We start from the raw sequence: 11,942 nt of genomic DNA, 5'->3' as shown, positions 1-11,942 counted from the left end.
CAGGCCTGCAGCAGAAAACATCTTGTTTTTCTTGTTTGACAGCAAGGCACAGATCCCAGCTATTTCATAGCCAAATGACACAGACTGCAGTCATTGCCTGAGGGGAGAACTTCTTCCTGAAACCCTTATTTCCAAAAGAAACCTTTCTATGTTGTTTTTTGTCTGCTGTGTACATCAAGTCTACCAAACATTGAAGTCAGTTGGCCATCTACCCACTTCTCTCTTACAGGCATCTTTGCAGGTCATTGGGTCAAAGCAGCCAATTCTGTTCATGCAAGAAGTAGACCACAGGGTTTAATGAAAGAGTGAATGCTGTGCTACTGCCTGGCACATAGCAATACTGGCCTCACACAAATAACAAAGAAGATATGTACCCACCAAGCTCTCTATGAAGTATCATTACTTAACACTCATGGGAGAGCCGAGGAGATGCCCTAGGCTTTAGCATGGATACTCATACCCATTCCATTTAGAAGAAAATGTTTATTTGCTATACCTAGGCTTGTTAAAGACTAAAACACCTTGTCCTTGCCTGTTGAAAGATCTAAGCCAGTTCCCATCCTGGCTAAGGTTCTCTCCTCCCAGTAGGAGCACTTGTGCTCTAGGAACACAGGCTCCTTACATTTAACCATAATAAAGCATAGGCTTTGCCTTCCATCACCTGTAATGACAAGGGCAAACTACAATTTGACCCAGTGAAATTCTGGTATAACTTTGCATTTGAGGACCATGTGTTATTTCCTTTAACGAGAAAGTTTACCTAACATGGAGATCCTCACTACATAGTCTTCAAAGAGCCAAGCCTTAAAGAACATCTTTCAAATTAGGCTACGCAAGATATTTTCATCACAGTATACCTATATACCAGTTCTTGGGAGAGGAAGATACTGCAGCAAGTATCTGAAGCTGAAGCAAGGAAGCTGAACTAACTGCCCTTTTAAGAACTGCTTTGCACCCCTTGCTTCAGCACAAAAGGTATTCCATCTTCCCAATCACAACTTGAATTTCTAGTCACTGTCACCTGGATTGTCCAAGGCTATTGCAGAGTAGCATTGTATTTAAAAACTAAAAGTATAAGTTAAACTCAACATGCAAGCAGCAAAACACCACTGACTGCACCTTTTCCCTGTAACAACCTGGTCTGGTCCTGCCTTAGCAGAGATACAGTATGTTGCAGGACACTTCAGTATTATTTCTTAAGGATGAAGTGGTATGCTGAGGCCTCTTACTGAACTTCACCTGGAACTTTCAGCAGTATTTTTTTAAACCTTTCTTGCTCACAGTTACTGCCCAAAGGGAATAAGTAGGCCATGCAGAAACTGCTTTGAAAAGCAGTGTTTATTTGCAGATAGTGTGTGTTCATAGTGCATTCTTGCTACAGCTTCATTTTATTCTCTCCTCACAAGTCTGTTCATGGTACCACTTGGGGTAGTGGTTTCCCATTTACCTTTGAACAGTTCAAACATGCACCTGCACTTCTTAGTCAAATAGCCAGTGCTACATGCAAAGTATTTTCCATGCTCTTCTCATTGCATAATCACAACTCGGAACTTATAACCAAGAAGAGCCTTGATGGCTCACTCTCAAGTAAAGGGTGTGGCCACTTCTTGGACTAGAAAAATCTTGTTTCAAATTGGGACCATATATATTAAGCTGTTCAAGGCCCTCAGTCCTCCAGAGCCATCAAGAAATTCATGCATTCTTGTGAAGTGAGTGTAAGGCTGAGTCATGGGTGAGTTTCCTACCAAAAAGACAAGAGGCTCACTCATTCCACATTGTCTGCATATGCAGCAGGAAGTCTAGCTTTTCTATGAGTGATACTCAGTGAGCAGCACAGCTCACTAAGCTGCACTCACTACTAGCTACAGCCCTGCTGCCTTCTTCACCAAGTTCTTATACAGGACAAGCAAGGAAGCCATTTTGATACAGTGGAAAAAACTCTGTTCCCCTTGGTTACAGTGTCAAGAGTAAGTGAATGGCATGTATTAAAAAGCCTTATCTATACAGCCTGATTCAAGACTGGAGAGCCAGAGTCCAGTTTACTGTTCAACACAGTGTCAAACGTGTTCTGAAAGTGCAACAGTGCAATCAAATGAAAATCGTTAAGAGTATAGAAATCTAAAATTCTCTTGACCATAAGACATTATAACTTTTACTTCTTCAGTCCTTTTTTCCAGACTACTGCCTCGGAACAAAGCAGCCCAACTCTGCCTAAACACACTTTTCAACTAATAGAATCAGAAGGTACACAAACAAATGGCAAGACAAATTGAAACGGCAAAAAGACCAAGCAAGTCCAAGTCCTACCTTGCACTTCCATGGTAAGACTGGTATTATATTCTGGAAGGACAAGTCTTAGCTTTGAAGTTGAAAATGCAGCTTGAAACATTTTAAAAATCTTTTAACTATAAAGATGTAATGAAAGAAAGAACTATCCCATCCAGTGACTACCCTCTTTTCTCCAACTCCTCTTTTGGTATTTGTAAACTAGATTATAGCCTAGTGACTACCATCTGAGTAGGGTGGCCGCAGACTCCTCCTAAAGTAACTGTCATGGATCCCGAGCCAACAATGGATGAGGTTGACTTTGAGAAGTCTTTGTATACACACAGTACAACCTGACACTCACCTGACATTATGAAATTCCCAAGATTTTTATTAAACACACAGCAATATCCAAAAGTGAAGAGTTTATACTTTATTTTACTCATATACATGGACCAAGAAGATAGTTTGCACCATTTAATCTAGCTAGCTTGTTTATTTTTTTTTAAGTAGAAAAGTTGCAGGCTGTGATTTAGCCAAAGCAGTCATGCTTCAGTGTCTTCATGACTGGAGATTAGACTAGACTTTTAATGGTCTCTTCCAGCTTCTCTTTATTGGCCCCAGAGAACTCCTGCACCTGTAAAGAGAGACTGATTTTCAGAACTCCTGCATTTAATGCTTCTTAACATTAGTTGCAGTTACATACACATCTTTTCAACTCTGCTAAAATTTTTTCCCACCCTCAAAACACATAGTATTTTGCAGATGTTCACACATTTATTTCCCACTCAATTCAACTCATGCAAAAGAGGAGGCAGAAGACTAGCAAACTTCACTTCTAGACTACCTGGATTAATCCTGGATCAATATTATGTAAGACTCAAAAACAGGCTTGAAGAAACTCTGAACATATCAGAGGCAGCTCAAAGTAATCTTGAGTTGCTCAGGACCCTTCCAATCAAATTCTGAAAGGACACCCCTGTGCCTGACTTCTACTGTGAGACCTGTTCTTTTACAAGGCAGAAAGATAAGAGGTAACATTCATTTGCTGTCTCAAAAACAGCAGCTCTGTCTTCCTGTATCTACAGGGGTGCAAGGCACAGAGCGAACTACACTACAGGCCATGAAACTGCTTGCTTGACACAAAAAGCCACACGCTGTCACACTGTAATCACAATTCTTCCAATGACATAATGAAGTTGCAAAAGTTCACTCTAACAGAACTGTCAAAGGTTCATACTGACCCCATTCTGAACTGAAAGTCACCTTATATAGACACTCAACTACCCAAGATGCAATTCCATTGCCTTCAGCCATGCAACTTACTCCCAAGTACTGTTTTCCTTTAGGAAAGCCTACCTTCAGCTTGCTTAGCCAACTAAAAGCCTAAGACAACACATTCAGCTCAGCAAGTTCAAAGAGCTATTCAAACTATCCTCCGAATCCCATCTCATCCATCTCTTGGCAGACCAGACACAAGAGGTCTGCTCAGTCCTTAAAAGAGGGACAGGACCTTCACTTCAAAAGTTATATAGCCTCCCTGTGAAATAAACTAAACAGCTGTTTGTTGTATATAACCTCAACCAGGTTAGAGACTTCTGTTTGGACAGGATTACATAGGCAAACACTGACCAAGTAAAAGGCAGGGCGCTAAGCAGACAGACCAGCAGTCCAAACAGACATGTGTCTCTCTGTCTCTCATGAAACTGTCTGTAAGATTAACCCATAACTAACTCAGTTCTAACTAACCTGTGAACAACAGTTTGTGTCACCAGTTAACTGCTGGTTACGTATGCTGCGGTACTAAGATCAACTTGCTTGCTCTCAGGTGTGTCTTAATGCTAGTGGTACCATAGAGACACAATCAAGAGAAAGAAGACTAAGTAGCCCAACACTCCCAAACTTCTTTCAAGTGTTTAGCTTGCCCGCTCCAGTTCCAAAAAGGCAGAGCCTACCTTATTTCCATTCTTGTAGAACTGGAACGTTGGCATGCACTTCACATCACAGTGTGAAGCAACATCCTGGAAGAGATAAAAAAACCATCTTCAACTGGGTATTCTTAAAGAAGTTAAATTTAGAACCCACTTTAGCTGACTTCTCTTTAGGTAACAGATTAAAGCCATTACTGCTCAATATAAAGCAAAAGAATTTCTCCTAGTTCATCACTAGCAAAACCAGTGCAGTAAGTAAACCTGAAGTAAGCCTTAAAGATCTCTTCTTAACACTTAATGCAATAGCAAAAACCTTAACCTGTACTCTATGTTTGGAAAAAAAACAGACTTCCACATCAAAACAGATGTCTGCTTTTAAGAGCTCTATGGCAACTCTTGGGCCTCTATGTGATATTTTTCAAGGACATTTGACTATGTTGAAACTGCAATACAGCAGACATTTTATTGCACTTAATTCAAGATCTGATTTCATTTTTAATGAAAGAGGAAACAGTGCCAAGAGCAGTGGAGGGACCAGACAGATCAGTAGGTTATGAACAATTAGGTTTAAGGAAGATTGCATCACAGCAGCTTAAGACCTCAGACTAATACCCCCTCCCAAACTAAAGGGACATTGCTTCCAAGTTATCCAACACATGCCACAGGACTTTAATAGTGCTGATAATCAAGATAGTTTGTTCTGTTCAGGTGTTACCTGCAAAAAAAAAAAAAAATCATTCTTTCCAGCTAAATCCCTATGTTTCAATTTTAAGTAAACTTTGTTTTGTTTTAGATTTTGTTTCAAAATGAGTGAAGGCATTTTGAATTCTTGTCTGTCACTTGTGTGGAAGTCCTTAGCTGTCCTTCCTCAGCACCACCCCAGACCTTACCTGGGCATCATCCACATCGATTTCTATGAATATCACTTCACTATACTTCTCAGACAAACTCTAAAAAGAAAAGAAATAAAAAGATCTATGCAGTTACAGTGTTCCATTAAAGTGTTCCATGGAAAGGCTGGTGCTGCTTAAATTGCTAATGAAACATGCTTTGTCATCTTAAAGCAGCTATTTTACTACCAAAGCAAAAATTTTCTGTTCTGCTGCAGACTGTTTCTGGAGGAGTCTCTGGAAACATGTTCTCCCAGCATACACTCAAATATCCGAAGACACAGGTGGAAGGCCTTCTCTTACAGCCTTCAGCTGATCACCAAAAGACACTTCAGCTTCTCATACCTTATCAGGAGTTAACACAGCCATCTAAACACAGCTGGAGGAGTTACATTAGTGGTGTACAGAAGGCTGCAATGCAATGGAAGGTCTCTATGTACCTTAAATGCATGTAAGCACCAGGAAAAAAGCCAAACCTCATAGTAGTTCCCAGCTATATCAATGGTCAGTCTGTTTCACTTGGTAGTCTTAAAAATAGATATTTCTGCAACTTCTCACTTTTCCAGAAAATGCTGGCAATCACATAAGGCAAAAGGTACTTTCCTCCATGTTGTTGTCAAGCAACACAAACATGTATATACAATTTAATGCAGAAATAAATCCAGAAAAACTACTTACATGAAAAAAGGGCTTGATCATTTTGCATGGTCCACACCATGTGGCAGAGAAATCAACTACTATGAGCTTGTTATCAGCATTTTTCAGTTCTGCCTCAAATTCAACCTACAAAAAAAAAAGACACATAGGATAAGACTAATCCCAATGTTGGCTTGCTCTCCGACCTAACACACTAATCATTATGACAAGTCTTAAACACTTAAATGGGTTATTTACCATCATGTAAGTGCTTCAGTATGAATTGTTTCCATTGGTGCTAGCAGCAGTCAGTGTCTTATGTCTCACCAATAAGAAAACAACCAGAATGCTCAAAGTCACTGAATTGTGGAAACAAGTTAGAAATTCTCTAGTTATGATGCTCAACTTTGACAGCTCTAGGTTATCCCCAAAATATGATCCTTAGAGTTTTTATAATCCATATTCTCATTTCTGTCTTGGCAGCAAGACTTTCATCTTTATTCGGGACAGACTTTCCTCTGCAGAATTTGGAAATGACAGACAATGACAAACCTTTGTACAGTCATCCACTCTGGTGACTTTTCCAATCAATAGCTAACATCAAAATGACAGTGTTTTACTCTAAAGCACATTTTTGAAAACAACCTCACAGGATATTTTGCCAAGTGAACCCACATTTCACATCATTAGCCAAAGCAACACTAATATGCAGACTATACATGTAAACAACCAATAATTTTTCTGAGTCTTCAAGTCTGTGTTGCACTTAGTCATATGAATCATCTCTGGACAATATTTCTTGGAATTAAATTACTTACATGCCATTACTCATTTTTACTGGTCAAAAAGTGAAAGAAAGCTTTAGCAGAACTGAAAGACATGAAAAGCGATAAATACTTGCATGCCAGCAAAAGGCAAGCAAATATCTCAGGCAGAAGCAGAAAGTGCTGATTACCTACTTTCTGATACTGTTTGTCAAAGAAAGAACAAGCCACTTCAGTAATTTTCAAATTTGTTGTGTTGGCAAACAAGCTTCAGGAGAACTGTTAGTATAAACTCCAAAAGATAGCTGCTTTAGCTCCCCCACAACTTAATGGAGCAAAGGACTGGAGTCCTGTCAGCAAGAGCTGACTGAAAGCAGTATGGTTACTGCCAGATGTACACAGGGCAACCCAAAGGTTAACTAATTCATACCTGCTTCTGTAATCAGCCACAGTAAGTTGTGACTCAACTCGAGTAAGCTAAAGAATGTCATGCAGTTGAGGAGCCAAAGTCAAACTGGACATTAATATATTTAACAAGCAAGCAGAAATCCTGCATGAGCATTCTTATGTATGCATAAGCCTATGTGAAAGTCTTCACAGCTTCCTGTAACTTCAAATACACTCAGCATTACATCTCCCTGTTAACAGACTTTTTCCCTTCGCATGTAGCTCTCTTCATAGGCACAGTATCCCTGCATCTTGGACAATCACAGTCTACTCTGCTACAAAACCAGTAGTAACACTCCACAACACCTACTCTCATTCTGAAAGACATAGGAACAGTTAAGTTTTCCCGTCTCCCTAGATTCCCCGTCTCCTGTACTGACATATGCATTCCTGTGCCCATTCCCACTAACAATGTTTAATATCCCTGTACACAGCAATCCACACTTGCTGCTCAGTCCTCAGTTTCTCACTCCTTTCGGCCTTGAAATCCTCCTACTGATTTTTGGTGTAGCTTCTCAGACCTCTGCACTGTTACATCACTACTGTATTTTATTCACTTCCCGCAGCTGCCAGTTAGACCATCCTCTTTTAACCCCTAAAAAATTACTGTATTCTGTAAAAGGAAGCTCAGCCTTAGAATGTGTTCCATCATATGGCCACACACCTGAGGTTTGCTATTGCACAGAACAAAGGGAAAGTAGGACAGCATCATAATTACAGCTGGTCATGTATACCAGCTGGTCACCATGTATACTGGTGACCTGGTCCTGACTACAAATCAGATGTTACCCTGCAGATCATCTCTACTATCATCCAAAATTGCTGCAGGACAGTGAAAAGAGATGCTAGATCCAAAGGTGTTACCCCTTCAAGTTAAAAAGTATCGAACTAGTGAGAAATTCTGAATTTTTCTAGTCAGCTTAATTTCCCAGGAGGAAGGAAGACAGTAGCAGGAACAAAACAAAAAACAAGCTGCTTGACCTGTCCAACTGACTTCACTAGTTCTGTTTCATGTTAACTGTAAAGTGACAAGATTTCTTATGAAAAACTAAATAATCTCTGTTACCAGAAGGGGAACCTCCCATCACAGTGCTATTTGTCACACTTTGAAAGGATCTTACAGCTTTGTTAAGCAGCATTTTCTCTGGGTAACAGCACACTGGGGGAAACCTCAGCTAGCATGATGGTCAATATTGGTTGGTTCCTTGTGGTGGTGGTTTTTTTATTGTTGTTTGGTTGTTTTTTTTTTTCCTTAAATATTTAACTACAATCTCCCTGAACACAAGACCTCATTTTACTTGTATTGTTGTCCAGCAGAAAAGAAACTTGGTACCTTCAACAAACACATTGGTAGCAGGCATCTGTTCCCTAGGGCCAAATAAGAAGCTCTAATAATGAAAGCCTCTACTGCCTCAGAGGTTCCCAGCACCAGGTAGTGCTTCAAAAAGGAGGCTGCTGGCCTCCTTCAGATGGTGCTGAAAGGAGTCTGCTGCTCTCAGCAACAGATAATATAGGTCCACACTATCTGGCATATTTGATTACAGCTTGGTTGTAAACATTATTTTCTCAAGTCACCCTTGAATTCACCCAGTCATCGGCTGAGTGCCAATGTAATCTAGAGAGGTTTTTTAAAATACAGAAGCTAGCATAAACAAAGCAAAGGTTCAACTGCCTGAACTCCCTAGCACACACCACCTCTAAAATTATCACTTACAGCAAAAGCTGCAATTTTTCAGCATCTTCTTTAACTTAAATAACAAGAGAGGCAGCTAGAATGAAGAGAAAAGCTTTGGCAGCTTTTTAATTTTATACACCCCATTAGCTTTGGCTATAAAAAGCAGTATGTCCCATAGTCAAACCCTCTTACAAATTACACTAGTCACTCACCTCAAGGCCACTAAAAAACAGTAACAATACATCTCCTTCTGTGCTATAGCAGGTACTACAGAAGGAACAGTCAGGCACCCTGAAAGTAGACATTCTTCAGAAGCCAGTCTCCTTCTGAGGAGGTGTGCAGGGAAAAGGGCCACACCTACCTAGCTCTCACTCATAGAAGCTCTTGCAGACAGTGCAAGAATGGGTTTTTACCCTTTGTATCAGAGAATAATACAAACCTGCTTTACTGAAAACCAGAATTAATCCAGAAATCCCAGCTGCACTGCACTTGAATACTCTGGGTGTCACCGAGGTTAAAATGCTGTTGTCAGCATGACTGCCGAGTTCACACTGTCCATGAATGCAAAACCAAAGTTCGCTTTAGCTACAGCAGACTGTTAAACAACACTCATAGCTAGGAGGATAGTGAAAGCCTGCCTAAAGAGTAGGCTCCTCCTCCAGAGCCAGGTTTGACTTGCCATGTTTAATCTGTTACACCCTTACACCAAAAGTTTGCCCCTTCTGTGGCACCATAGACAGAGAAGGGGGAAGAGATACAAAGCAGAACAATTCTAGGTTGTAGTCACACACCATTCTCTCTTCAGAACCTGAAATGGTAAGGCATTTCATTCCTCTTAAGGAGGTTTGTGCATTCACCTGCTTTTGAGCTGTGGTCACAAGTGTTAATTTGTATATTTATGTATCAGATTCCAACAATTTGCGGTCCAGTGGGAGAGGTTTGACATGCCTTTCATATATAAAGCGAACTGACTGTAGAAGAGCACGGCCTAGAAAACAAACTTGGATGTTTGAGAGACTGGAAAGACTGAGGTCTCAAAACATTTTGAGGTGCAAATGTGTGGGGGAAGGGGCAGATCAGACCTTGCTCTGGTGAGGCAGTGCACACCCGCATCCCTAGAGCCTTTCTCCCAGACAGTGACCACCAACCATGGGCACGCTATAGGCAAGGGGCACTTAAGGCCAAACATGCTGCAAGCATATGTCTTGACCCTGCCTCCTCTTGGAATTTCTATCAGCTGAACACTGCTAGAACCCAGCAGTTAGTAGCTGTATGTGCCCTTTTTAATATCTCTTCTATCTTTTTCTTCTAAGTCTCTCCTCTCATAATTTTTGAGTGACTTGAAATCAAACACGTTTAGAGCTTGCCAAGTTGAATGGGCTAAGTTAATGCTTTGGGAAGTGTTTTATGTTAACTGAATGTTACACAAAACCTTTTGCCAAAGTTCTTTGATTTTCTAAAGTTGCCAGTAAAGTCTTTTTTGACCTCTTGAGAATATCTTGACAGTATTTCTCCCGTGTCTAACTCAGAGTAAATGAGCCCTGTCAAAGACCTGTTAACTGTAAGCCCTGTTAAAGATCTTGCTGAGCGACTTTTTGGGGCCTTACAGGATACCCACACACCATCACTTGCAGATGCCTCAAAAATGAGATCAAACTGACATTTGCACCAGATTCCAAGTTCAAAAGGGTGAGACTAGCCCAACAGGATTTTTCCTGAAATTAAGAACTTGCTAAGTTTGCATGGAGAATATTTTTCGAGACTTGGGTTCCTAAGTTACAGCTAACAAGTACTCTATTGTTGTCTATCAACCAGATCAGCTGCTGTGCACAAAACCACATACTATTTCATCACCAGCAGGATATTCTCCATGTGTCTAGGCTTTATTACTACTTTCTATCTCAGAGCCACAGATGTGTTTGTATTCACAGAATCATCCAAACAGTGATGTGCTGCATTAGGGTTGTGAATACAACAGACAGCACCATAACAAGGGAAATACTTCTTATGCCAGCAACTCCTGCTGTTTAAGCACGGGGAATGGGCTCTAGCAGTTCCTTTCAAGTCAAGAATGGATGAACTCTTGCACGATGTCCTCCCCAGAAGTGCAACAGGCCAAACTCTAAGAAAGCCACCTAGTCCCCTACACACTAGCAGTACATAAAACAAATCAGAACTGCCAAATCAAGATACTATATCACAAAATCAGTTAGGTTGGAAAAGACCCCCGAGATCATCGAGTCCGAGATGTGACCCAACACCACACTGTCAACCAGACCATGGCACTCAGCGCCATGTCGAGTTCTTTAAACATCTGCGAGGACAGTGACTCAACCACTTCCCTGTGAAGCGTACCCCAACGCCAAATCACCCTGTCTTTTAAGAAATTCATCCTTATGTCCAACCTAAACCTCCTTTGACGCAGCTTAAGACTGCGTTCTCTCCGCCTGTCGCTGTAGTGCCCTGCTATCCGCTTGAGAAACGAAACCTTTTCCTTAAAAGAGCGATGAACAGCCCGTCATAAGGCGAGACTGCATCACGTCCCCGCTCACTCCGACTCCCCGAAGCCTCAGGTCCGCAGTTATTAGTTCCCAACCCTGCCCCGGCCGAGCCCTCCGCGCGGCTTCCCCCGGCCGCGCCGCATGGGCGAAGCAGGCTCCGCCTGCCCGGGCAGCACACGGGCTCGCAGCCGCCATCTCCCGCGGGCCCTCGAGGGCCCGGGGCAGCCCGAGCACGATCCCCCGCCGGCCAAACCGCGCCGGGCACTGCTAATCCCCGCCCGCCCGCCCGCCCGCCGGGCGATGATGCTCGTCCCGCCGGGCGCCGCTCTCACGGCGAAACGACACGACCGCCTCGCCCATCGGGCTCACCAGGCTGCTCACGATCTTCACCATGGCGGCGACGGTGGGAAAGGAGAGTCGGTGCTGTAAAGGCAAGGAACCAAGGGATTCGTCGCCACACAAGGCTCAGCTTCCCGCCTTGCCTCCCGCCGTCCCAGCGCGTCTCCGGCCCGCCCCGGCCGCCCTTTTATGCCCAGCACGGCGCCGCGCCGCGCATGCGCAGGGGCGACCCGCCTCCTGGCGCTGCCGCTGCCCGCGGCGCCGCTGGGGCCCCGCTGAGGGGCGGCGGCCCGGGAGGGGAGCGTGCGTCCCTGCCGGCTGCCGGGGGAACCGGCAGCAGCAGCGGAAGAAAGAAAGCCCAAGGAGGTTGGAAAAGTGCTGTGTAACGATGAGCAGGAAGTTGCTTGGCCCCTCCCCCTCCCCCCCCCCCCCCCCCCATCACGTCCCCGCGGGGAGCGGCTCTGTCTGACGCGGCGTTTTGCTCGCCTTACGAG

General features: G+C 43.0%; 1 protein-coding gene across 1 annotated transcript; it reads right to left on the bottom strand.

Annotated features, from left to right (window-relative positions):
- Nucleotides 1–2,683: 2,683 nt before the first annotated feature.
- Nucleotides 2,684–11,641, bottom strand: LOC110467752 (thioredoxin). The gene is made up of 5 exons (XM_021525013.2): nt 11,479–11,641; nt 5,765–5,869; nt 5,087–5,146; nt 4,221–4,286; nt 2,684–2,902 (listed from the first exon to the last, which is right to left on the bottom strand). The coding sequence occupies exons 1-5, from the start codon at nt 11,500–11,502 to the stop codon at nt 2,840–2,842; spliced, it is 318 nt and encodes a 105-aa protein (XP_021380688.1). The 5' UTR covers nt 11,503–11,641; the 3' UTR covers nt 2,684–2,839.
- Between the last annotated feature and the right edge of the window lie 301 nt (nt 11,642–11,942).

Source organism: Lonchura striata, chromosome Z (assembly GCF_046129695.1).
Source record: "Lonchura striata isolate bLonStr1 chromosome Z, bLonStr1.mat, whole genome shotgun sequence".
NCBI lineage: Eukaryota > Metazoa > Chordata > Aves > Passeriformes > Estrildidae > Lonchura > Lonchura striata.
This window is presented reverse-complemented; position numbering and strand designations above follow the sequence as displayed.